Source organism: Cyprinus carpio, chromosome B8 (assembly GCF_018340385.1).
Source record: "Cyprinus carpio isolate SPL01 chromosome B8, ASM1834038v1, whole genome shotgun sequence".
In the NCBI taxonomy this organism is placed as follows: Eukaryota; Metazoa; Chordata; class Actinopteri; order Cypriniformes; family Cyprinidae; genus Cyprinus; species Cyprinus carpio.
The window spans coordinates 1,191,436-1,219,261 of record NC_056604.1 but is presented as its reverse complement, the minus strand read 5'-3'; the positions used below and the strand labels follow the sequence as shown (position 1 = coordinate 1,219,261).

Sequence of the window (27,826 nt, the reverse complement as noted above, 5' to 3'; positions counted from 1 at the left end):
CCCCAAAAAAATGAAAATGTACTGAAAAAGTGATCACCCTCAGGATCATTCATGATTAGGATGAGTTTGTTTCTTCATCAGGTTTGTAGAAATGTAGCATTGCATCAGTGTCTCAGCAATGGATGCTCTGCAGTGAATGGGTGCCGTCAGAATGAGAGTCCAAACAGCTGATAAAAACATCACAATAATCCACAAGTAATCCACAGCACTCCAGTCCATCAGTGAACATCTGGAGAAGACAAAAGGTGAAACACATCCAGCATTAAGATGCTTTTAATGTCTAAAATACGAGTCCATAATATGTTGTCTCTCACATCAAAATCCAGCCACATACAGCGGGTAAAATAAGTATTGAAGTAAATATATTTCTAGAGGAGCTGCTGACATGAAACTTTCACCAGATGCTGGTAGCAACCCAACTAATCCATACATACAAAAAAAAAAAAAAAAAAAAAAAAAAAAAAAATACATTCAGAAATGAAGTTACGTGTAATAAAATAGAATGAAACAGAGAAAAAGTATCAGCTGTTTGGACTCTCATTCTGACGGCACCCATTCACTGCAGAGACACTCTGATGCAATGCTACATTTCTACAAACCTGATGAAGAAACAAACTCATCCTGATCTCGGATGAACTGAGGATAAACACATTTTCAGCACATTATCCAATTTTTTGAGGGGTGGACCATTCCTTTAAATAAGATTATTTATTTGAGTGAGTTTTTCAGCCATAAAGTCTTCCAGGATTGTTTCGATCAGTTTGGTAGTACGTTAAATACATCTCGATCTGCCGGCGTACTGTTTGTTTTTCCAAAAGAGTTTAAATCAGTCAGATCGAGATCAATATAAACAAGCCCCGCAGGAAATAACCTTGTCGAGATGTTTGCATAAAAAAAACCTTTCCAGTTTCTGTGTGTCCTGCTTCCCAAACAGCAGATAAATAAACACTCGATGCACTTCATCACCTGATAATATACAGCCAGAATCCTTCTAGAAGTGACTTTCTGACCGATCACAGGGATGAAAACAGAAGCAGGTTTAATGTTCAGGATCATCACTGAATGACGAGACTCCTCTGAGAAAGATCTATAAATCTGCAGTGAGTTGTTGTTTTTGGACTCCGCTCGGTGCTGTGGTTGTTTTAGGCTCAGATCAAGATTTCTAATCGAATGTGATCGTGTTTAATGTGAGAATCAGAAGACGTCTCAGATGATTAAACACAGAGCTTCAGGCCAGGAATCTGCCAACCTCTGCGTCCTTCTAATGCTTTAATAAACAGTATTAATGTTCAGGATACGGATGCGTTTACAGGCTTCATTAACCGTGAGATGAAACCGTTCCCATGAAATGTTTGCGCATTATACTTAATCTTTGTTTACGATCACAGAGCAAAAGCAAATATGATCACTGCTCTCCTATCTTCATTAAAATACTGTAGATGCAATATTGATTGCATAAGATATTCAGCCTTTTCATTTCTTTAGACATTTCAAAAATGATCACAAATCAGAAAGTAAAGGGAAAAATATATGTACAGCAAAAATGACTTTCTTCATCAGTGTTTCTGTCTTGTTTTCCATTACAAATATCTAACATCCTGAAAACAACATTTACTCGAGAAGGAAAATGACTTAAAATAAGAAGGAAAATGTATCAAAATTAATTGCTTACGCTTAAAATTAGAAACAAAATCTGACAGTTGGCTCAGAAAAATAAACTCAGTTGAAGTGGAAACATGATTATTTTTCTGACCCCACTGGCAGATATTTAAAGTATAAATGTGATTAATTTTATATAAAAAATTTTCCAACAATATTTCATATCTCAAGTTATTTTGCATCTCGAATAGATGTATCTTCATTTAAGAATGTTTACATATTTGAACTGGAAAACAAGACAAAAATACTGAGAAAGAAAATATTTTAATATATTTAATATAATTTATAAAATGGTACTATTTCTTTTTTAATTAGTTACCACATTAAATAGTAGAAAATTGTTCTCATAATACATCTGTGTTCATGATGATGCTAATATTTTCATTTCTAAGTCAGATTTTGCAATAGCTCAACTAAAAAATAAAATAAAAAATTTGAAAAAATATAAAAAAGATTTCTAATTGAGTTTTATCTGTTTTAAAATTAGTTTAGTGTACAGAATTATTTTATTTTATTGTATTTTATAAAATTTTTATTTTAACTAGACAAGTGAAAATTTCCATTATAATTTTCAAAACTCGGTAAGATAATATTTCTCAAAAGATGGAATAGTGCTGATCTCATAATTCTGCTTAGAAATGAGCAAATAAATGTCTATATAAAAATATAATTCAGAGCCCTGTGTGTAAAACCTTGGTGCTAAACACATAAAGCAATTCTTCATCGTTTTCTACAGTTTCAGTCTAATCAGGTAATAAACCAAACCTTACTCCATGGATGGAGCATTAATAAACATACTTTTCCTTCAGATGATGAAAATGTTGATTTTATTGACTGTTTTCTGTTTTTCAGTTTGTAAATGTGCAGTCGTCCTTTCCATCTTGTCTCTATAACCATCCTGATGCTCTGTTTGTAAAGTCTCTTCATGATCAGGGCTGTTTATATGATTATCCCGATGGATAAATATAATAAATAATCACGAGTGTCACTGGACAAAATGTTCCCATCAGCTGCAGAGCGTTTGAAGATGCTGTTGTTTATCATCACATGTATTTGATGTTCTTGTCTTTTTTGATCTAAAGCCAAAATATATTTTGTAAGATATGAAAGTCTAAACAAACCATGTGTGTCTCCATCATCTGGCAGCAAACAGGAACTGCCAGGATACAATAAATAATGAAAATTTTCTGCTTTAAACTTGTACTTGAATTAATTGTACTCATGCTTAAACTGAGAAACTCTGGCAACCTTCATTTGTAACGTTAAACAGTCCAAAGTGTCCTATGAAGCAGTTTTCATGCCCTCATCATACACAACAGTTTCAGAAGATCATCATTATAGATTAAGTCATGTATGTTTGAGGGAATGGCTAGTTTTGTCATGTGCTGTTTTTGTCGAGTGTTAGTATCATTATAGTGTTATGGTTTTTTATTTATTCAAGTTTTTTTATTTTTTATTTCATTTTAATTTTAGTGTAAAATTTGTTGTGTGTGTGTTTGTCCAGTTTTATTATTTTGTTTTAATCTATTTATAGTTTTTTTTATTTTTATTTCAGTTTTATTTCATTTAATTTTTTAATAATTCAACTTAATTCAAACTAAATGGAAATTTGAAATACTGACTTGACTGAAATATGATGTTAAATTTTTTATATTTAATGTAATTTATTTAAAATTTATTTAATTTCTTTTACCAAAAATGTTCTTTTGTTTGTTTGATTTTTTAAATATATATTTTTAGTGAAAGTGTCTGATCTTTAAGGTTATTTTAGTATCATTAATATAGTATTATGGTATTTATTTATATAAAAACAATTATATTTGCTATATTTGTTACATAGATTTGTTATATATATATATATATATATATATATATATATATATATATATATATATATATATATATATATATATATAGATATATATATATATATCTATATATATTATTTTCTGTTTCATTTTCATTTTAGATTAAGTTAAGTTTATTAAGATTAAGATTAATAATTTTTTTTTTAAATACGTCTCCTTGATTTTTATTTTGTTTCAGTTTTAGTTTAGTTATGTTAAAAATACAGTTATTTTAGTAATTCAACTTTATAGAAATTTGAAATGTTGCTTTGACAACTTAAATGTTTAATATATTTTATTCTATTTTATTCCAATTAACATAATTTATACACACACACACATATACATACATATATAGTGTTAGTAGAGTTTAAGACTTATTAAGACTTATTTAAGTATTAGTATTATGGTGGTATGTATTTATATTTTTAATTATGTTATTATGTTTTATGTTTCCATTTCAAGTCTTTTTCATTTTACTGTGTTGGTTATTGTCTTTTTTTATTATATTTGGTTTTTATAATTTTTAATTTAGTTTTAGATTAATTATTTTCAGCTCTTCATTAATTAGATTAACTAAACAGAAAAATGTGGGAACTAACTAAAAATTTTTTTAATAATATTTTAATTTTTTTATTTTATGTTCATTAATATGTTTTTTATATTTTTTGAATGATAATAACACAGGGCAGTCATATTCTTGTTAATCAGAGAGTTGAAGTGCTTCAGCCTCCTGTGTGTGTGTGTGTGTGTGTGTGTGTGTGTGTGTGACTGGCAGCTCTTGTTTACTCTGCTGTCAGTCACATGATGGTGGAGTGTGTCATGTTTAATGAGGCGTCTGTCATCAGGAAGGGAAGCCCTGCGGCTCCTGCACTTCACCTGTGGCCCGGCTCTTCCTGGCAGGTCCGGCGAGCATCACAGGTCAGTCTCGTCGTCTTTCACCTGGACACTCACAGTCAACAGTTAAAGTTACACTGTAGTAAATAAATTAAAGATGCCCTCGAAGGAGAAAAAAACACGGCAGTCACAGGAAACCGAAGAGGAGGACGGAGACGGTGACGGAGAGGAGAAGAAATCAAAGTCGAGAAGGAAAGGTAAGATCAGCACTCCAGATTGTGCCACAAAGAAGAAACACAAACACACTGAGGACACAGAATCGCTCAGCGATGCATCCGAGGTGAAGAAAAAGAAGAAGAAGAAAAAGAAGAAGACCTCAAGGCAGGAGGATGAGGAGGTGAAGAGCAGTGAAGATGAACACCAGAACCTTCCAGATGTCGTTCAAGTGAGCAAAAAGAGCACAAAGAAGAATCAAAACCCTGCGGAGAGCATCATGGGATCCAAAGACAAGAAGTCCAAGGATGAGGGGAAGAAGAAGAAGAAAGCCGAGAAAGAAGAATCAGAGGAGGAGGATGACGACTCCCAGAAGAAGAAGAAGAAGAAGTCCAAGAAAGGAGCCGATGATAGCGATGACGAGGGCAAGAAGGGAAAGGGCAAGAAGAAGAAGTCCAAAAACGTTGATTATGTTGAGATTTACGAGAACGAGCTGAGAAACTACGAGCCTGAGAAAGTGGAGAACTATGAAGACGAGTACCACAAGAAAAAAGGTAGAGCAACTCAAACATTATTAAACACGCTTAAAAATAAAGCTTCTTTATTGGCATTTAACATACCTGAAACAACTAAAGGTTCTTTATAGTGAAAAAAAACAGTTCTTTAGATGAATCAAATGTTCTTCATACTAAGAATAAATGGTTCTTTTCAAGAGCTGATCACTTAAAGGTTCTTTGGGGATCCAAAAATGGTTATCGCTGTGAAAACACAGCCCGATCTCACGGCAATTCATACATATTTTACGAGGTGGCTAATTCACATGAATTTGTATGAACTCACTGTAAAAACCTACCTGTCACTGGGTCTAAACAAATCGTACATAATCATACTAGTGAGGTCGTACGAATTCATACGAATTAGCCACCTTGTAAAATATGTACGAATTGGACATGAGATATCTTTGGAAAACACCCTTTTGCGACCTTTGTTTTTAAGAGTGTATAGTTATAAGACCAATTCAAATTCTAAGTTTGAAACTGTTTGTGAGTCTTTTTTTACTGATTCATTACAATAAATAATTTACCGATTCATTCATTTATGAGAAAGACTCAACTTTTTTTCAAATTGTGAGTTTGAGGCTGTTTGTGAATCTTTTAGAATGATTCACTACAAGAAATCATTTACAGTTTCGTTCATTTATGAGTCAGGCTCCACTGTTCTCCCTGTAGTTATTAGACTGAATCAAACTGTGGATTTGAGGCCATTTGTGAGTCTTTTTGACTGATTCATTACAAGGAATCATTTACAGATTTGTTCATTTATGAGTCAGACTCCAATGTTCAACCTGTAGTTATTAGACTGATTCAAACTGTGAATTTGAGGCTGTTTGTGAATCTTTTAGAATGATTCATTACAAGAAATAATTTACAGATTCATTCATTTTTGAGTCAATCTCCACTATTCACCCTGTATTTTTTAGACTTATTCTAATTGTGAGTTTGAGGCTGTTTGTGAATCTTTTTGACTGATTCATTACAAGAAATCATTTACAGATTTGTTCATTTATGAGTCAGACTCCACTGTTCTCCCTGTAGTTATTAGATTGATTCAAATTGTGAGTTTGAGGCTGTTTGTGAATCTTTTGACTGATTCATTACAAGAAATAATTTACAGATTTGTTCATTTTTGAGTCAATCTCCACTTTTCACCCTGTAGTTATTAGACTGATTCAAATTGAACCTTTTTGACTGATTCATTACAAGGAATCATTACTGGAAGAATTTTTGCTCATAATCTTGCCAAACGTTCTGAGAACATTCCCTGTTTGCTGGGTTATCATTTTAGTTATCGTTCCTGGTGTGAATGGGCTTTAATTATCTGTTTTCTGATTTCAGTTGTGTCATGTCATGTCATGATGAGTTTTTCCTGAACTTAGTCATTGTTCAGCGGGACGTTTCAGGCTCTTCTGCTATGGAACCTCTTCATTAATAATGCACCAGATCTCATGTATTCTGTGTTCAGTCAAATCAAGCGTGTTTTTCTCTCAGTCTATGAGGTGGTGACCATCACCGGAGATGTCAACGGAGCCGGAACGGACGCCAACATCTTCATCACGCTCTTTGGTGACTATGGCATCACTCCCAAACTGCATCTGGCCAGCAAGTAAGTCAGTATGAAGCTCTGCTGACCTGAAACTTGACTCATAATCATCTGTGTAAATAATAAATGAATTGCCTGTTTGGCCGGGTAGCCGCACGTCTCGTTGTTTTGTGAAACTGTGAATATGTTGTGAATATGTTTTCTCTACTGATGATATTTAACACCATCGTTCTGTCTTTCCCCGAATCCACAGCACAGACAAGAGGTATTTGAGTCTGTTCCTCTCTGATTGAGGGGAATCCAGATCTCGCTGCTGTTGTGATGTTTATATGCGCGCATGATATTCTAGAACCTTTCATCAAGGAGCAATATTTCATTTGCATGATGATGTTTATTGCTCTTCATAATGAAAGGCTACAATATGCATGTGCTGTACATCACTATGATGAACTGGTGTGAATCCTGTGGAAATGTATAGCATTGTGCTGTAGAGAGAAAATACTGCAGCGCTTTACTATTCTGTTTCCAGACACACATCATTCAGACTATATCATCTGCATAAAGCTCGTTTACAGAATATGTGTGTTTGTCAGCAAATGCATGATATATTGGCTGCTAGATAACATGGATTTTCTGAAATGTGTCATGACTCTTTTGATGAGGGTATTTAATATATGATGATGCATTTTCTTTCTCAAGACACAATAACTGTAATTGTACACTGAGTGCATTTAAGCAATAGAGATGCAATACACAGCCATTGTGCATATTACTCGCATCTATTCTCCAAGGTTTGTACTGTAAGTCATTGTGCTTAAAGATCATGATGGATCTGTCATTTAGACACCACTGCATTGCATTCACACCTCACATTAATATACAGACTGAATATTGTGGTTGTTTAAAGGGATTGAGGGTTTGATTTTGTCTTTAGCTTTTGAATCAGGTTAGATGATTCTGTGTTTGCAGAAATTAAGTACAGTTCATATATTTATTGCAGAAATCGAACTGCTTTTGAAAAAAACAAAACTGATGTCTTCCGGATAAAAACACATAATGTCGGCCCTTTGAAGAAAATTAGGTAAGTTGACCAATTTAACTGAGATTTGAGGTCAGTAAAATAAATAAAAATTTGTAAAATAATGTATTTTACTAATTTCAGTAATATATTACTCTATTAGTAAAATTTATATATTTATTTTCAATTATAAATTCAGTTTACTAAATATTAATCAAATATATTATTTTGGTATAATGTAAAAAAAAAATGAGAAGTGTTAAATAAAACAAATTATTAGAGTATATTTTACAAGAAAATACTATTTCATTTTTCCTGCGACAAAATTTAATGTTTAATTAATTTTGTTACTTGCTAATTGTTTGTGAAATTTACTATTAATATTTAATAATATACTGTAAACATATTAATATGACTAAAATCAATAATTAAATGCATGCTACAGATTCAAAGTTTGTTTATTTTCTCATGAACTTTGATTTAAAGCCTTCAGCTAAAATACTTGAAATCAGTCTTGTAGATAAATATAAATCATAGCTAATGTATGAATTTTTGTTCAAAACTAAAAGTACAGTATTATTATTCCGCTTTGTAATTTGGAGTGTGTGAAATAATACAGTTAAAGAATGAGTGGTTGTAACTTTAAACTAGTAGTCTGATGTGTTTTTGTCAGGATTGAACATGATAACACGGGTCTGAACGCCAGCTGGTTTCTGGACCGGGTCGTGGTCACCGATATGAACAGACCGCATTTACGCTTCTACTTTGCCTGCAACAACTGGCTGAGCAAAACCGAGGGGGACAGCCTGTTCGTCCGAGACTTGCTGGGCAGCGTGGACCCCATGGACATGCCCAAATGTGAGGCTTTAGCTCCTATATCACCTTTAAGAGTGCTGGACTATGGAGAAAACTATGGAATTGTCTCTGTCTCTGCCCTTTTTCCTCTGATTCCTTCAAAAAGTGTCAGTTTCATGATGGCATCTAGTCCAAAGAGTCTGAGCTAATTTAATCCATGTATATCAATATGAGAATGTCATACAGTAAGTTAAGCTGTTTGTTTTTCTGTATGAGTCTCAAACACTGCAAGTAATGGCTAAATCCAATCATTTTCCTTTAAAACATGCAAAAATTATATTTTGTATGTTATAAATACATGCTAGATATATTTTGTAAGCTCAATGAAATACATTTTTGAAATGGAAAATGAATTTAGTTTCAACCTTCATATAGCAAAATAGCAATATATAAAAATATATTAATATTTTTTAAATATATTTACAGAAAATGGCCAATAATTTATTGATGGAAAATTAATATATTTACATATATATATTTTAGCAAATATATTTTTGTATATTTCAAAATATATTAAAAAATATATTAAAAAATCTAATTTTTCAAAATGAGTTCTATCATGTAATTTCTTGGATCATGCTTTAGTTTAATAATGTTTGGCTTCCTGAATTTCTACTTTCAGCTAAATAAATGTTCGCTTCTATATTACATCCTAAAAAGGTTTATTTTATTATTATTATTATTATTATTATTATTATTATTATAATAATAATAATAATAATAATAATTATATTTTATTTTATTTTATTTTTTTGGTAATATGTTTGTTGTATGCTTTATTGTGCTATTTTTTGCAGATAATAAATATGTTGTGAGCGTGTTCACAGCGGATGTGAAAGGCAGTGGGACAGATGCTGATGTCTTTCTCAACATTTTTGGGGAAAATGGTGATACAGGTAATAAAGAAGTAATACAGGTAATAAAACAGTCCTGTTTAAGTGTGTGCTTTAAAGTGATTCTCAATGGGTAAAATAAATAAATAAACATAAAAAATGAACATATGTATATATGTTCATTTTTTATGCTTTGTAAATTAAGCTATATCCATGTGGTGTGTTCCCTTGTGAAAAAGAAGCGTGTTTATTTAATATTGAATGTGCACAAGTGTACTTCAGATCTCAAAAGTATATTTTATTTATTTATATAAAATTATTGAAATAAAAGCAACTTTCATGAATGTTTCTTAACACACTTTTAAAAAGTGCACTTTGTAATAATGTCCAATTATAAGTTTTACTTTAAAGTACATTTAAAATCATAATTAATTTTAATAATGTTTTGTCATGCCGCCTTATGTCTCACATGAAACAAAAAGGATTAAGTAAGCAAGTATGCTTTTAAGAAGTACCCTTAGTTTGATGTGTTGACTAACGTGCTAAAGCACTTTTAAAGTACTTTAACTTACAATTACATTTATGATATATTTTAAATGCACTGAATTCCAACATTACAAATGTGTAATATATTTAAATTACATTTAAGTTAATTTTGGTTTACCATGAATGCTTGCCAGCACTTTAATCATATTTCAAGGAGAATACAAATAATTATGAAATTACATATAAAGATGTACTTTAGTGGGTCAAAAACACACCAAAGTTCAACTAAATGCATTTAATATTAATTTGCACTCTAATACATTTTCGTTTAATTGTAGATAACATGCTATGAAATGTTCGAAACATTACACTCAGTTCTCACTTCTTAGCATATTAAGTGTGCTTCTTTTTCACAAGGCTTAATTAGCTCGTGATGTGCAGTGTATGATCTGGTTTAAAGTGTCCTCAGCGACACACAGAACCTGATATCACACGTGGGACTACAGCCGCTGGGTTTCTGACCCCAAACGCCATCGCTTCATCTTTGATGGTTCTGCATTTAATATCCAGTTAGATTAATACATATTGTTTTTATATCCCAAAGGAGAGAGAAGACTAGACAATGATAAAAACAACTTTGAGAGGGGAACCGAAGACAAGTTCACCATAGAGGCTCCGAACCTGGGCAGAGTGAGGAAAATAACCATCGGACACAACAACAAGGGCTCCTCGGCTGGATGGTTTGTGGAAAAGGTACAAACTCGGTCACAACTCAATAAAGATTTAAATATATCACAGACTCTTTTAAATCTATAATACAGACTCCGAGAGCATTTGCTGCAATCAACTCACACAAGCACATGCTGAGCACTGCAAAAAATAATTATACCTCAGTATTTTTGTCCTGTTTCCCAGTACAGATATCTGAACATCCTTAAATAATCTACTTGAAAATCAAAATTACTTAAGTCTTGTATTCTGAAAAAATGCATTAAAATTAAGTGAATTTATGCTTGAAACAATAACAAATCTGTGTAAATGGAAATTTGCTCAATCAAAGGGAAAACAAAAGTATTTATTTGTTCTGAGCCTAAAATTCACTTCATTTTGATACAGTTTTCGGAGAAGAAGGCTTTTGATCTTTTGCCATTCTGAACACTCTGGCAATCTCATAGCAACCTGTCAAAGTCTTTCATTTTATTCATAAATTCAGTTACAATAATAAGACATTTTATAACAGATACTTTTAAGTATGAAACCAAACCACCAGTAGGTGGCAGCGACTGACTGTCTTAACGAGGGAGTTATTGAGTCATTAATTCAACCAATTCGTTCAAACAGCTGATTCATTCAAGAATGTAGGTCTTTATGAATGAATTGGTATCATAAATGCAAAAATGTTGGGGTTATGCTGTTATGTCCCCACTAATGTCAAAATCAAGCTATTTTGTGTTCATCTGCTTCTCCCATAATCTCCTATTTTACAATAATATCAATAAAAAATAATAATAATTTGCATTTATAGTGAATCATTTGATTCAGAACGGGACTTTGGGGCATGTATTGTGAATCATTTGATGTAGATCGGAACTTCGGAGTGGGTTTGTAAATCTTTTGATTCATATTTGAACTTCGGAGCGGGTTCGTGAGTCATTTCGCGAATTGAAAGATTCATATGTGCTTCGAATATGAAGCGATGTTTTGTGAATAATTCTTCAGATCGGGACTCCGGAGAACACATCATAAATCAACTTATGAAAAGGATCACAACTCAAGTGAATGAATTAAAAAAATCAGAATGGGAATGCAAATTATATAAATAATCAGATTTGATTTAGATCAGAACTTCAGCGCAGGTTTGTGAATTATTTAACTGAGGATGGAAATTCAGAGAATCTTTTGATTCAGATTGAGGCTTCAGAAAAAGTAAAGTAACAATGTTTTTTTGGCGTAGGCCTATTAGTTACCATTTGTACAGTATAACCACATTTTGTACTACAAATACAATAGTTAAACTATCATTAGTGTAGTAAAACCATGGATAATTTGTAGTTACCATGATTAACGATAGTAACCATGTTTGTTTGTTTTTAAGTAAAACAATGGTTAATTTTCATAAGGGACGTGTTTCCAGGTTAACAAAATAGTAATAAATGTACACCTCAAGAGAACATATGGGATGAAAATATGAATAAATATAAACAGTACTTCAAATAAAAAAAACATTTTTTACGATGAACAGAGCTTCAGATAGTTTCCATGTACTTGTCTAGATCAACTTTAAATAAAGAAAAGAGACATTTAGAGCCAGATTTTTGTGTATGTATGTGAAGTTTAGCTAGCAGGAAACACAAATTGCGTTATATTTTGCTATATTATCAGCCGAACAATCCAAAGAAATCATGTTATCGTGTTGGTTTTACATAATCAAAATTGTGTAATTATTGTCTGATGACTATTCTAACATAAAAAGCTCTCTCTATGAATTATGAGTATGTAGAGACTTTAGATGATATGAAACTGTGGTCAAAAGTCTATCATAAATGTGAAAAGGTTGGGGTTAACTGAGCGAAAGTGAAGCAGGTCCGAGTGGAGGCGGGGAATAATTAGCATATTCATATGTCCATGAATACTAAATAAGGTAAGCTTGTAGAGTGACAATCAAGCCATTTAAACACAAAAACAAGTTAATTTCACAAGAAAAACACTTAAATATGTCATTTTGATTATGAAAAGATGAGTTTTAAGAGCTAAAATTATACTGAGCGTTAAAACTTCTGAACTGTGTTAAACTTTTACAGCTACTTCATGCTTTCAGGCTAAGCTTTCTCAAGCCAGCATCAAAGTTTGTCTTGAAGTTTTTCATCTGGTTGGAGAGCTGCGCTCCACCTCACATCACATCTCTCAGGATGAGGTCATTCTCGTCACCTTATCCACACTGAAAGGAAACACCGCACTACTCTACTGGATTGGTTTTCCTGCGGATGAGAGCCGCCGCCTCAGATAGATATGCACATAGATTGTTCACACGGAAACCCAGCGTTCACCTCTGCTGTCTGCTTTTATTTCAGGTCATAGTGGATGATTTGGGAAACAAGGCCGTGTACGAGTTTCCCATCAGCCGCTGGTTTGCCATCGATGAGGATGATGGGAAGATACAGAGAGATATTCTGGTTGGAGGCAGTCAACCCACCGGTAAACATCACAGAAGTATCACTTTAAGGAACATACAGACAAAATCTCCTCATTCAACCTCCAAACTAAAGCAATGGTTTAGAAAAATCAGCATCATCACAATGTAATGTTGTTCACTTCATCTACAATGTTTTAGACACATCTGACTCAATCTTTTGCGTCTGTTTCAACTACTATTCAAGATTTTTGGGTTGTTGAGATTTTTAATGTTACTGAAAGAACCAAGGGTTCATTTATTTGATTAAAAATCCAGGTAAAATTTTGAAATATTATTATTATTTAAAACAGCTGTTTTTGTGAATATGTGTTGAACTGTAATTTATTTCTGTGATCAAAGCTGAATTTTCAGCATCATTACTCCAGTCTTCATTTTATCATGATACATATGATTTTACGGGAATCTTTGATGAATAGGAATTTTAAAAGAACAACATTTATTTTAAATATAATTTTTTATATATATAAATGTCTTTACTGGCACGTTTGATCTATTTAATGCATCCTTGATGAATAAAAGTGTTGATTTCTTTCTTTTTTCATGTTACTAACCCCTTTAACTTTTGAATGGTAATGTATCATGCTTTCCACAAAAAAATATTGTGCAGCACGACTGTTTTCAACATTGATAATAATCAGAAATGCTTCTTGAGCAGCAAATCATCATATTAGAATGATTTCTGAAGATCATGTGACACTGAAGACTGGAGTAATGATGCTGAAAATACACGCTGCACATCACAGAAATAAATTACAGTTTAACAGAGATTCACACAGAAAACAGCTGTTTTAAATTCTAATAATATTTCACATTTTTACAGAAGTTCAAATAAATGCAACCTTGGTGAGCAGATGAGACTTTTTTCAAAAACACTGATGATGAGCCAGTCTGGTTCAAATTCTGGACTCATTATAACATTATATATTACATACAGTACAGGTCAAATGTTTGGAAACATTACTATTTTTAATGTTTTTGAAAAGTTTCTTCTGCTCATCATTAAAAAAAAATTAATATTCTGATATATTATAACAATTTAAAATAATTGTTTTTAAATGTATTATACTTTAAATTATCATTTATTTCTGTGATGCAAAGCTGAATTTTTAGGATCATTATCACATGATCCTTTAGAAATCATTCTAATATGATGATTCATTATCAAAGTTGGAAACAGTTCTGCTGCTTAATATTTTTCAGGACATGTGATACTTTTTTAGGATACTTTGATGAATAAAAAGTAAAAAAAAAAAAAAAAGCTATGTTTTTAAAATATAAATATTTTGTAATAACAATATACACCACTGGTCAGTAATTTGGGGTCAGTGATTTTTTTGTTCTTTCTTTTTTTAAATAAAATCAATACTTTTATTCAGCAAGGATGTGTTAAATTGATAAAAAAGTGATAGTAAAGAAAATATATTATTAGAATATATATTTATTAGAATTTTTTTTTATTTTGAATAAATGCAGTTGTTTTTTAACCTTTTATTCATCAAATATATTAGACAGCAGAACTGTTTCCAACACTCATAATAAATCAGAATATTAGAATGATTTCTAAATGATCATGTGATAGACTGGATGTTACATGTGACACTGAAGGCTGGAGTAATGATTCTGTTGCTGAAAATTCAGCTTTGCATCACAGGAATAAATTATTTGTTTAAAGTATATTCAAATAGAAAACTATTATTTTTAAGTTGTAATAATATATTTCAGAAGAAACTTCTTTCAAAAACATTAAAAATAGTAAATAAATAAATGCAGGCTTGATGAGCAGAAGAAACTTCTTTCAAAAACATTAAAAATAGTAAACTTTGAATGTTTCCAAACTTTTGACCTGTACTGTATATATATATGTGTGTGTGTGTGTGTGTGTGTGTGTGTATATGTATCTATGTATATATATCATTGCAGGCATCGTGTACAACGTTCAGGTGGTGACGGGGAACATCAGAGGTGCAGGTACCAACTCTAAAATCCACATGATCATGCACGGCTCCAAAGGCCTGAAGAACAGCGGCAAGATCTTCCTGGAGGGAGGGAAGTTCGAGCGCGGCCTGACCGACATCTTTAACGTGGAGATCGCGGCGCTGCTCAGTCCACTCAGCCGAGTCACGATCGGTCACGATAACGGAGGCGTCAGCGCCGGCTGGTACTGCGACAAGGTCAAGTCTCGGTCCTCTGTCCTTCATTTCATGTGTCACCTTTCACACAGAAAAATAAGAGGCCAGAATTGTACCTTTTGGAGTACAACAGCTTGTCCCTGGAGCAGTACCCCTACTCTAAGGTACTAATATGTACCTATAGGGGTAAAAAAGGTACAAATATTAAACCCCTTTTTTTCACTGCTCCAGGGACAAACTGTTGTACCCCAAAAGGTACAATTTTAAACCCCTTTTTTTCTGTGTGTTGCTTAAACTTCACCGTTGATTATCATCAAAAATATTTTTTATTTGTCATTTAGTAAAAAACTGCAAACATGTTTTAGTATTAAGGCGAGACACTGAAGTAGTGTGTTTTCATACTCAAGTTGGATTAGAAATTTTGGTCTATTTTGCATCCATAACGTTTTTCTTTCTTTTTAGTTCATTTAAGTGTTTATTTGATTGCACTTTATCTGTTTGCATCTGTACATTTCAATTCCAATCCATATCTTTAAAGAGTTTTTTTCTTACGAACACCAAACTTTACAGTTTTATTCCTCTCTATATTCTGAAGGTTTGTTTATATTTCATTCACAGTGATTTATATAACATTTTATTCCTAAAGCATGTTGAAAATGTATTTGTTTTTTGTCTGGAAGCTTGTTTCACCACAGGATATATATATATATATATATATATATATATATATATATATATATATATATATATATTAATATATATTTTAATTGATTTTTTTATTTATTATTATTATTAATTTTTTAACAGTAATTGTGAATTTTTCATCTCTTAATTCTGCCTCTTTTTTTTTCCAAATTTAAATTCTGAGTTTAATTCTCACATTTTTGTCTTTTTTACTTCCAATTCTGAGGGGGAAAATAATTGTGTGATATAAACTCAGAGTTTAGAAATTTATGACAATTATAAAAAAAAAAAAAAAAAAAAAAAAAAAAAAAGTCAGAACTCGCAATTCTGAGTTTTCTTGTAATTCTGAATGTATTCCTCGCTATTCTGTCTTGCAAACATAAAAAATCAAAAAAGTTACATTTTGTACCTTCAATAATTTTTCTGATTTATGGAGCGATAAAAAAAGAAATCCAAAAATCCCCTCTGGAAAGTATTTTAACTGTCAACAAAATCAAACAAGAATTTTAAACCTGGATTTATCTAATGTTCCAATTTATTCTCTGGAAATGTATGCAAATTAGTGCATATTTAATTAGATACTGTCTCATTTGCATATTTCAACATGACATTTCAGGAAACTTAAACAGTTGTCTTAATGTACTGTGATTAATCAACTGGGAAACTGTGGTCATATATTAGTGCCTTATTCAGCTGTGCTGTCCTAAACTCAAAATGCTGCGTCTTTAAATGCTTAATTTGTGTTTTTGTGTGTGTGTGTGGTAGGTGGTCATCTTCTGTCCGTTCACTGGCATCGAGCAGACGTTCCCCTGCTCTAAATGGCTGGATGAGGACGAGGCTGACGGGCTCATCGAGAGGGAACTGTATGAAATGGTCTCGCTCAGGCAGAAGAGGCAAAAAAGTGAGTATTGCTCATAATGTGAGAGAGAAACAGATTGTAGGTTCTGTGAGGTTCAACGGATCTCCTGCTCCTCAGAGCATCCCTGGTCTCTCTGGATCTGGACGTCAGATCTTTCAGGAGCGGGAACAGACGCGTCTGTCTTACTCCAGATATACGGAGAGAAGGGCAAGTCGGATGAGATGAGACTCGACAACAAAACCGATAACTTTGAGCAGGGCCAGCTGGACAAGTTCATGGTAAATCTGCCGTTTTAAGGATAAAAAAAGTGGTGATTTGGGGAGAAATTATTAAATGGCAATACATAAGCATGGCTGTATACAATTTTTAATTATTAATTTAAACATTTTAACATTTCATATGACATCCTAAATAGCCATTTTGCAATATTAGGGGTGGATACATTTAATTAAAGAATTGGTAAATTCAGTTCATTTTCATACCACAAAGATTTGTATGTAAATCTAAAACGTATTCTATTATACCAAATATATTCCTATGTCTCTGAGATAATATTATAATTTATAAAACATTTTTATATTTAATATTCACATTTTAATTTTAGTAATTTAGTTGTTTTTTTTTTCATTTATATTGTTTTTTTTTTTAAATATGTCCATATTATTTTTTTTTAATGGTTTTAGTCAACTAGAAAAATCATGTCTTTCAAAAGAACAGTATATATAATTAAGTGTTATATTATTTACTTCAATTCTACATTTTTATGAGTTAATAAATTTTTTGTTGGTTTTTTATTTTGATTTGTTTTAACTTGAAAATTATTATTTTTTATTTTACATTTTAATGATTTAATTCATTTTGGTAAATGTTTTATTTTAATAAATTACTATATTTTTTATTTTACATTTTTATAATTTCATTAATTTTAGTATGTGTATTATCTTAACTGTTTTACTTTTAAAATTATTTATTTCTAACATTTTTATTATGTAATTTTAGCGCATGTTTTATTTAGAATTTTTATTTTAAAATGATTTTTATTCTACATTTTATAATTTAATTAATTCATGTTTTAATTTTAATAAATTGATTTACTTTAATTTGTGTAAACAAAATTCAATTTGAACACAAATTTCAAATGGACAGGATTTGTTGTTGTATGGATTGTCATTGTTTTTGCATTTCAGCAGTTCAAACTATCTAATCTGCACTGAATATGATCCATTTATCATCCGTTTTGTCAGATTGAACTACCGGATCTTGGGAAGCTGATTAAACTGAGAATCTGGCATGAGAAGAGAAATCCCTTCGCCGGCTGGCATTTAAGTCGAGTAAGAGCATGAGATGCTGCTGCATTTGATGTTTCACACTTGATATCTGAATAACAGTCTTCTTTATGTCTCCTAATGTCCATAATGAAAACTTTAACAAAGGAAACATATAAATTCCCATGTGAGCGCTGGCTGGACGCTAATGAGGAAGATAACGAGGTGGTGCGAGAGCTTCCAGCCACCGGAGATCTCATCCCAGAACCTCTGCCACGTACATTATTATGCATCACTATTATGGTTAACATTGGTCTGCTAGATCGTTTCGCTCTCTAATGGATATTTCTGTTCCTCCAGTGATCAAGTATCGCATCACAGTGTACACAGGGAGCGTGAGCGGCGGAGGAACAGATGCACATGTGTTTCTGTGTCTGATCGGGGATCAGGGCGACACCGGCGACCGCGCTTTGATCAACTGCAAAAACAACGTCAACAAGTTTGAGAAAGGCAACGTTAGTGACGTTTCTGTGGAGCTTCTATGATGTGCTTGTGTTTGTCTGTTCGTCCCTCTGACACTCTGCCCTGCAAACACAGAACGTTCCCCTAACGTTAGTATTTGGTTCCCGTTTGGTAATTTTTTTGAGGACCAAATAATAATGTTCACATAATGTTGCAGAGAGATTATTTTTAAATAACCTATAAAAACATAGACAGAACGTTCCTTAAAGGGTTACTCCACCCCAAAATTTTAATTTTGTTCCGAGGACGAATTAAGCTTTTACGGGTTTGGAACGACATGGGAGTAAGTGATTAATGACAAAATATTCATTTTGGGGTGAAGTATCCCTTTAACGGTCGTTTCGTTTTACTGGCGGACTGACTAACATTTGTTTATCGATCTCTTTATTGAGGAATTTCTTGTAATTACTATAGATATGAGAGTAAATACGATTTCGGAAAGAGAACATACGTTTTTGTTTATACTGGTAGGCTGCGTCATTCACGTCTGTAAACATAAGAAGTTTTCCCTGCTAGAAGCTATATCGCATGACAGGATTCTGCAGGTGACGGATTGTTTATAGCCTTTTCTCACAGAAGCTGGAATTATTAAATTTATCATATAGATAGCGGATTGTAATCCAGAAAGGACTATGTGTTAATGGAACACAGGTATCTGATTACAGATAGCCTATGTGGGTTTACACAAGTTTTGTATTTTAAAGAGAACCAGAGAACCAGGAAGAATAATTTGCTCTTTTGGGTTAAAATAATTTCTTAATATGAAATTCGAATGCTATGACAATTATAGATTGGACTGTACAGAAATTGAAATCTAGTCGCTAATACACACTATATAGGCCTACACATATTCATGCAATTTGAGAACAAAGTATAATAGTAATACTAATTTGCACGGTTTGAGGTGATATGAGCTAACCGATCGTTAGATTTAATCACCATTGGTAGCACAATTTATAATAATGCTTTTTTCCTCAGCTGGTCAGAATAAATGTGGGCGACTTGTTACTTACTTGTTCAGATAACAATATCCAGTGAAAAATCTTATTTGGGTCATATATTCCAAGACGTAGGCTAGAATATGTGATTCCTAAGTACAGTATCCACACCCACATACCACTCAAAACAACAAACCACATTGAAACATTAGATTCATCCACGCTGGAGCTGTGCCGAAGCACAACCCACGTAAAGAAGATGATTCCGCAAATAACTGAAATTGCAGGTTTTAAACAGAGATGGGGACAAAGAGGCAAAACTTTCGGGATGCAGCTTTAACCACTAAATTAAAAAATATATATATATAATTTGTATAATATTTATTATAGGCCTCCACACAGTACATCCATCTTCCATACCATTTATGCTATTGGGCATAACCGTTAAAGTAACATTAGAGTAACATTCTAGAAACCAAAAACTAACGTTCTATGTCCGTTAAGAAAACCTTTCTGTATAACCAAATACAAACCTTGAAATAGAATGTGCTGGGAGCCAAACTTTATTAGCTGGGTGTTCTGTGTTTGTCACAGGCGGATGAGTTCATCATTGAGGCCGTGTCCATAGGGCAGGTGCGCAGGGTAAGAATTGGTCACGACGGCCATGGCGGAGGCTGCGGATGGTTTGTGGATAAAGTGGTCATCAGAGAAGAAGGCCAGGCCGAATCACAGGCCGCCGAGTTTCCATGCAACAGGTTACCGTCAATCCATTAACTGGAACCCAAAGCATTGGTTTAAAGGGTTAGTTCACCCCAAAATTAAAATTCTATCATTAATTACCCATATGTCGTCCCAAATACATAAGCCCTTCATTTATCTTCAAAACACAAATTAAGATATTTTTGATGAAATCCAAGAGATTTCTGACACTCCATAGAGAGCAACTGCAATGTTTAAAAAAAAATAAATAAAAAATACTAACCTTTTTAGTTCCAGAAATGTAGCAAACCGTCCATGTGACATCAGTGGCTAAACTTCAATTTTGCGATGCTACAAGAATACTTTTTGTGTGCAAAGAAAACAACAATAACAATTTATTCAACTATTCTTCTCCCTGAGTTACCATCTTCTGCCATTTTGGAAAGTACCACAACACATGTGCACGCTTTCCCCAAAATGTAATCAGCATAGTTTACGCTCTGGAGAAAATGTGCACATGCTGAACATAAATAGTGCTGATAACGTTCTGGGAAAAGTGCACACATGCGTCATGGTAATCTCCAAAATGGCAGAAGATGATGACTCAGAGAGAAGAATCGTTGAATAAATTATTTTTGTTTTCTCTCTGCCCAAAACGTATTCTGATGTCACATGGACTGTTCTACTGATGTCCTTGCTACCTTTCTGGGACTGGGAACATTGCAGTTGTTTTGCTGTCTGTGGAGGGTCAGATTCCATCGAAAATATCTTAATTTGTGTTCTGAAGAGGAACAAAGGTCTTACGGGTTTGAAACGACATGAGGGTGAATAATTAATGACAGAATTTTCATTTTTGGGAGGACTAACCCTTTAATGTCTAGAATAGGTTGTTCTTGAGTGACGTTTGTCTATTTTTTCTCTTTTTTTAACATATCCTTCTTCATCTGTTCAGATGGTTCGACCGCAATGAAGACGATGGGCAGATTGTTCGTGAATTGGTGCCATTAGCAGACGGACAGAGACTTTACAGTAAGTTTTCTCCTGTTTCATATCTTGGTTTGCTTTCTGTCGTTCACTTCAACGTTGTATCGAATGCCCGCACAAGTTCAGGGGCCTTCTCAGTACAAGGCAAGAATGATGCTGTTCTTCAAGCGGATGTCGCAACCCTTCTCAAGAATGCAATTGAGCCTGTCCCCCTGGCCGAAATGAAGAAGGGGTTTTACAGCCCATACTACATTCTACCTAAGAAGGGTGGGGGGATCAGACCAATCCTGGATTTGAGGACTCTGAACCAGGCCCTTCACAAGTTTCTTTTCTGATTGTTAACCCTCAGGCACATATTAACATGTGTCAGAGATCAGGATTGGTTTGACACCGCTTCAGCACTGGCTTCATAGATGGGCATGGTGTCACGTCTCACACCATGTGAACATCACACTGTTGTGTCACCGTTCCTTCAGTCCTTGGGAGGACATCTCTTTTTTATTGGCAGGAGTGCCCTTAGAACAGGTGCCCAGATGCATTGTTGTTACAACAGATTCTCCCAAGAAAGTCTGGGGTGCCGTGTGCAACAGGAGTGCAGCATCAGAAGTCTGGACAAGCCTTTGGCTGCATTGGCATATCAATTGCCTGGAGTTGTTGACAGTGCTTTTGGCTTTGATGAGGTTTTGACGATTGATCCAAGGCAAACACGTGTTGGTCCAGATGGACAGCAAATCGACAGTTGCGTACATCAATCACCAGGGTGGTGTTCTTTCCCATCGCATGTCATTACTCGCCTGCCATCTCTTACTTTGGAGCCAGCACAGACTCAGGTCTCTGCATGGCAATCATATCCTGGGCGACCTCAATCATGTAGTGGATCTCCTCTCACGACAGGCCTCACTCAGAGGCGAGTGGAAGCTTCACCCCTAATCGGTTCAGCTGATTTGGAGTCAGTTAGGTCTGGCACAGGTGGACCTGTTTGCCTCATTGGAATCGACCCACTACCAGTTGTGGTACTCCCTGACTGAGGCTCTCCTGTGGCTCACAGCTGGCCCAGGGGCCTGCACAAGTATGCATTCCCCCCATTGAGCCTCATTGCACAGACACTGTGCAAAGTCAGGTAGGACAGGGAACAGCTCCTGCTTGTGGCCCCTTATTGGCCCAACAGGACCTGGTTCTCGGAGCTCGTCCTCATGGCATCAGTTCCTCCCAGGTGAATTCCCCTGATGAAGAACCTCCTTTCTCAGGGGAAGGGCACAATTTGGCATCCATGCCCGGATCTCTGGAACCTTCATGTTTGGTCCCTGGACACAACCAGGAGGAACTTAGAGACCTTTCACCACCTGTGGTGAATACCATTACTTAGGCCAGAGCCCCCTCTACGAGGCAGTTGTACGACCTGAATTGGCAAGTTTTCGTGAATTGGTGTTCTTCCCAGGGGAAGGACCCTCGGAGATGTGGCCTCAGATCTGTGCTCTCCTTCCTTCAAGGAGCTGTCTGCTTCTACACTTGAGGTGTACGTGGCTGCGATTGTGGCTAACCACAACACTGTGGGAGGCAGATCGGTGAGGAAGCACAATCTGGTTATCAGGTTCCCCAGAGCCACCCGGAGGTTGAAACCTCAAAGGCCACGTCTCATTCCCTCTTGGGATCTCACTGTGGTCTTGCAGGCCTTAAGCCCTGTTCACACTGGCAGCAACTTTTTGTCTACTTGTCGCTTGTGGCTGGCAATTGAGGTTGCTACTGGGCATTCCCACTACTGGTTGCCTAGTTACCTTGTAACACTCCATTACAGCAGATAAATCACGTGCTCTCTACTGACTTCACTCCCATTGGTTGTCGCTCGCGAAATTCGCTGCTTATTTGCATAAAGTTGAAGAATTCTGAACTTTTGTCGCTTGACTCCTATCCCTTGACATGCCCACATTCCTTCGCCAACAGTCACAGTCACTCGTGACATCGGAAGTCACCAGCTCTCAATTGAAAATGAATGGGATTATGTCGCTCTGTCGCTGTGTGTCGCTGGCGGTGTGAACGGGGCTTTACAGAGAGATCTGTTTGAGCCCCTTTAGTCAGTTGAGTTCAGTGCCCTGTCCATGAAGATGGCCCTCCTGTTTGGGCTTACTCCTGTCAAGAGGGTGGGGAATCTCTCTAAGCCCTCTCTGTTAAAGAATCATGCCTGGAGTTTGGGCCGGCAGACTCTCACGTTGTCCTGAGACCCTGGCCTGGATATGTGCCCAAGGTTTCCACCACTCCTTTCAGGGACCAGGTGATAACATTGCAAGCTATCCCCTTCCAAGAAGGGGACCACGACTTGTCTCTGTTGTGCCCAGTGCTGGCCCTATGCACATACCTAGATCACACTCAGAGTTTTAGGTGCTCTGAACAGCTTTTTATCTGCTTCTAAGGACAACAGAAGGGGAATGCTGTCTCCAGACAGAGGATTACCCACTGGATTGTGGATGCGATCCGAATGGCCTATCAAGCCAGAGACCTACCTTGCCCACTGGGAGTGAGGGCTCACTCTACCAGGGGCATGGCTGTATCAGCAGCCCTGGAGAACGGGGCCTTTCTAGTAGATATCTGTAGAGCTGCAGGTTCTGCTACGCCTAATACATTTGCTAGATTTTATAATCTGCGAATGGAACCAGTTTCTTCTAGAGTCCTGAACATCAGTTCTTCGACTCAGGAGACTGGTAGGGTGTAGAGCTTGCTACCAGCGCCATTAATTTGACACATATATGATTTAATTATTTTTATTAAGTGTTATATTTTGATAGTTTTTATTTTAGAATTACTTATTTTAATTTTACATTTTTATGATTTCCCAATTTTTTATTTTTATAGTTTTTTTAGAAGTTTATTTTATTTTACAGATTGATTTAATTGTATTCTTTTATTTTTATAAGTTTTAATTTTAAGTTTTAGTTTTAATTATAAAATTATTTCAGTTCTACTTTTTATAATTTAATTAATTTTTTACCATTTTTATTTTGAATTCAGTTCTATAGATTTATTATTTAATTTTTAGTATTTTATTTGTGTTAAATGTATTTCATTGTATTTGTTACATTTTACAATTTAAATAATTTTTTAGTAAATGTTTTATTTTGATATTTTTTTGTTATTTTTAAAGTATTTATTTTTATTTTACATTTTTAGGATGTAATATATTTTTAAAGTGTTTTATTTAAATCATTTTAATTTTTAAACAATTCATTTAAATTTTGATGAATTCTTCTTTTTATGATTTTATTTTTATTGTTATTAAAATTGTCTTTTGAATATTTAGTAAATGTTTTATTATTATTTTATTTAATTTCAATTGACATTTTTATTAATTGTTAGCTATTCACATAAACCCCCGTCACTGTTCAGGGGAACCTCAGTTTCACCCAAAACCAGAATTCAGCACAAAGGTCAAATTAGCCTTTTCAGTTCTAAGAACACATGAAAGCTGAAAATAAGAAATTTCTGTTTCAGACGTCAGCTATCACATCGCAGTGAAGACGGGTAACGTCAGTGGAGGAAGTTCAGACTCTAAAGTGTTTGTGAAGTTCTACGGTGAGAAGGGAGACACCAGCAGAATGATGCTCGTGGTCTCAGACAACAACCTGCGCAATTACTTTGAGGCGGGCCGGGTGGATGTTTTCACCGTCGAAACCGCTGACATCGGGCAGGTATGTGCTCTTTCCTAAGAGTACTGTATTATATCTAACAGACACATATTTATTTTATATTTATACACATGTATGTTTTTCTCAAATCTAGATCAACCGGCTCCTGATAGGTCACACTAATGAAGGCATGCGCGCTGGCTGGTTTCTGGACAGTGTTCAGATCATGGTGCCAAATCATGGCAAACACTACATGTTCCCCAGTCACCGCTGGTTGTGCAGAGACGAGGCTGATGGGAAGACGGAGGTGGAGATTTACCCCAGTGAAATACTGGATGTTGAACAATGTAAACGCTCATGCTGTTATTATATAGTAGATCCCTGCTGAAAACACACTGCAAACAATCTACTTCTTCCTCAGGATTTTTGCCTTGGTTGCCTTGCCTTGCTTCCAGTATATTCTTAAATCAAGATACATTTACTTAAGAAGCAAAATGACATAAGATATTAAGTTTTGTTATATTAAAAAGGTATGAAATTTATGAGCAAAACAAGAACAGATATCTGCCAATTGAGTCAGAAAAACAATCTTGTTTTAAATTTGCTTTAAATATCTGGCAGATATTTTTCTTCTTTTAACCACAGAACAAACCACAAAGCAACAATTTAAAACCTCTCAATTTTTTTTTATATATTGTTCTGATCCCAATAGCAGATATTTCTTTTTTTTCTTTTCTTTTAAAATTTTTCAGAAAACAAGACTTAAGGCCAGATTTACTAACAGCTTGTGCCAGCACAAACTTTTCGCATTAAAATGTCAGGATTTACTAAGACACGCAGTGAAGAATTAGCGCTAAAAAGCCATGGACACAGTTATTTTTGTGTCTGACCTTATTGATTATGCATTTGTAGGAGTTTCCCTTTCAGACGTAAAATTTATAGGAAGAGAGTGTTAAAATGTATCATCCAACGCGATTAACTAATGTTTGCGCTTGTCAAACTACTGGTATTTGTGCCAATATTTAACGCCCAAAAAAGCATGTCTTAAAGTAAAGCAGGTGGTAATTTACACTGCTCTTGGTATATTGTGTAGGTCATTATGGAAATGATCTGCTGCATCTGTGTTCTTTAATGTGCGCATTGTTAGTAAATCACACGCAGAATTTTCCCCTACCATTGGTGCTGTTTTGGAAATGCCTTGTTTAGTAAATCTGGCCCTTAATATGCTTTTGTGTGTCTTAAATCAAGTGCCTTGATTTAAGAATGTTTATAAATATTATAATTTTTTTATAGTAATATAGTAATTTTTGCATGTTCTTGTTTTTAGAAGCATGAAGTACTATTGCATTCTTTTGTAATTGTCCTGTAGTGATAAACTATGAGATCACGGTTGTGACGGGGGACATTTTTGCTGGTGGCACAAATGCCAATGTTTTTATCCAAATCTACGGAGATCAAGGAAAGACGGAGGTGCTCCAAATCAGCAGCAGGTCAAACAACTATGAGAGAGGAGCAGTAGACATATACAAGGTATTGTCAATGTCTAACCATCATCATCACACTCACTCAGTGTCATACTGATCTGTGACGTCTGTGCAACAGATTGAGGCTAAAGATGTGGGGAAGATCTTCAAGATCCGCATTAGCAATGATGACTCGGGCGTAGGAGCCGGATGGTACCTGGACCGTGTGGAGATCAAGCGTCTGATAATGGCCATGGTCCCCAAAGAGAAAAAAGAAGATAAAAAGAAGAAGAAGAATAAAAAAAAGAAGAGCGAGGAGGATGAGGATGAGGAAGGCGGTGGAGAGGAGATGCGTGAGGTGGCCTTGACTTACTTATTCCCCTGCGATCGTTGGCTGGCTTCTGATGAGGAGGACGGAGAGATGGTGGTGGAACTTCTGCCAGAGGACAATGAGGAGCTGGAGGGTACAGACACCTACCAATGTTTGATCATGCGGCTCTGTTAAATACGTTTGACTATGTCAGTCATCTCTAGACCCTATAACCCACTCAAAATAATGAATCAACTGCATAGCAACACTCTAAAATCACTCAGAGCAACCTAGAAACTACATAGCAACACTCTAAATTAGTGGTCGACCGATATTGGTGTTTTGACAGCCGATGCCGATATCTTGGAAAGCAGGGAATATGACATTGGGCAAAAGCATGAAGCACAGCATAATTTGAAATTACAAGTTTAAAGTTTGTCGATCGCGCATCTCAAATATCGGCCGATACATCGGTCGACCACTACTCTAAATCACTTAAAATAACCTACTGTAGCAGCAACACTCTAAAAACACTCAGAACAACCTAGAAATGGTATAGTAACGCTCTAAAATCACTCAGGAGAGCCTAGTAACAACATAGCAACACTCTAAAGCACTCAAAATAACCTAGCAACTACATAGCAACACTTTAAATCACTTAAAATAACCTACAGTAGCAACTGCACAGCAACAGTCCAAAACCCCTCAGAACAACCTAGAAACTGCATAGCTACACTCTAAAAACTCTCAGGGTAATCTAACAAGTGCATAGCAACAGTCTAAAATCCCCCAGAACAACCTAGAAATGGCATAGCAACACTCTAAAAATGTTCAGAATACATTTACATTTATGCATTTAGCAGACACTTTTATCCAACGCGACTTACAGTACATTCAGGCTATGCATTTTTTATTTTTTTTTTAATCATTACGTGTGTTCCCTGGGAATTGAACCCACAACCTTTTGCGCTGCTAACGCAATGCTCTACCACTGAGCCACAGGAATACTAGAATAACCTAAAAACTGCCTAGCAACACTCTAAAAACACTCAGAATAACATACAGTAGCAACCTTAAAGCAACACTCTAAAACACTCAGAACAACCTAGCAACCACATAGCAACACTCTTAATCCACTTTAGAATAACCTAGCAATTGCAGAGCTATACTAAAACCAATCAGAAGAACCTTGCAACCGAATAGGAACACTTTATAACCACAGAGAATACCTTAGCAACCACATGCAACCAGTTTCAAACACTCTCGAATTAATGTAGCGGGTTCTACATGGGAAAACACCACAAATATTTCTTTC

At 34.8% G+C, this 27,826-nt stretch overlaps 1 protein-coding gene across 1 annotated transcript in view; it reads left to right on the top strand.

Moving 5' to 3' along the window:
* The first annotated feature begins 4,399 nt into the window (after positions 1-4,399).
* The window catches only part of loxhd1b (lipoxygenase homology PLAT domains 1b), a 50,230-nt gene continuing 26,803 nt past the window's right edge, over positions 4,400-27,826 (top strand). Inside the window, 19 exon segments of the mRNA XM_042729183.1 lie at positions 4,400-5,110; positions 6,605-6,719; positions 7,657-7,737; positions 8,348-8,532; positions 9,327-9,425; positions 10,453-10,601; positions 12,920-13,043; positions 14,962-15,212; positions 16,620-16,755; positions 16,831-16,991; positions 17,958-18,044; positions 18,102-18,255; positions 18,339-18,493; positions 20,033-20,193; positions 21,090-21,166; positions 24,605-24,801; positions 24,893-25,085; positions 26,108-26,268; positions 26,341-26,665. Coding sequence (XP_042585117.1) covers positions 4,501-5,110; positions 6,605-6,719; positions 7,657-7,737; positions 8,348-8,532; positions 9,327-9,425; positions 10,453-10,601; positions 12,920-13,043; positions 14,962-15,212; positions 16,620-16,755; positions 16,831-16,991; positions 17,958-18,044; positions 18,102-18,255; positions 18,339-18,493; positions 20,033-20,193; positions 21,090-21,166; positions 24,605-24,801; positions 24,893-25,085; positions 26,108-26,268; positions 26,341-26,665 — 3,421 coding nt within the window. The 5' untranslated portion in view covers positions 4,400-4,500.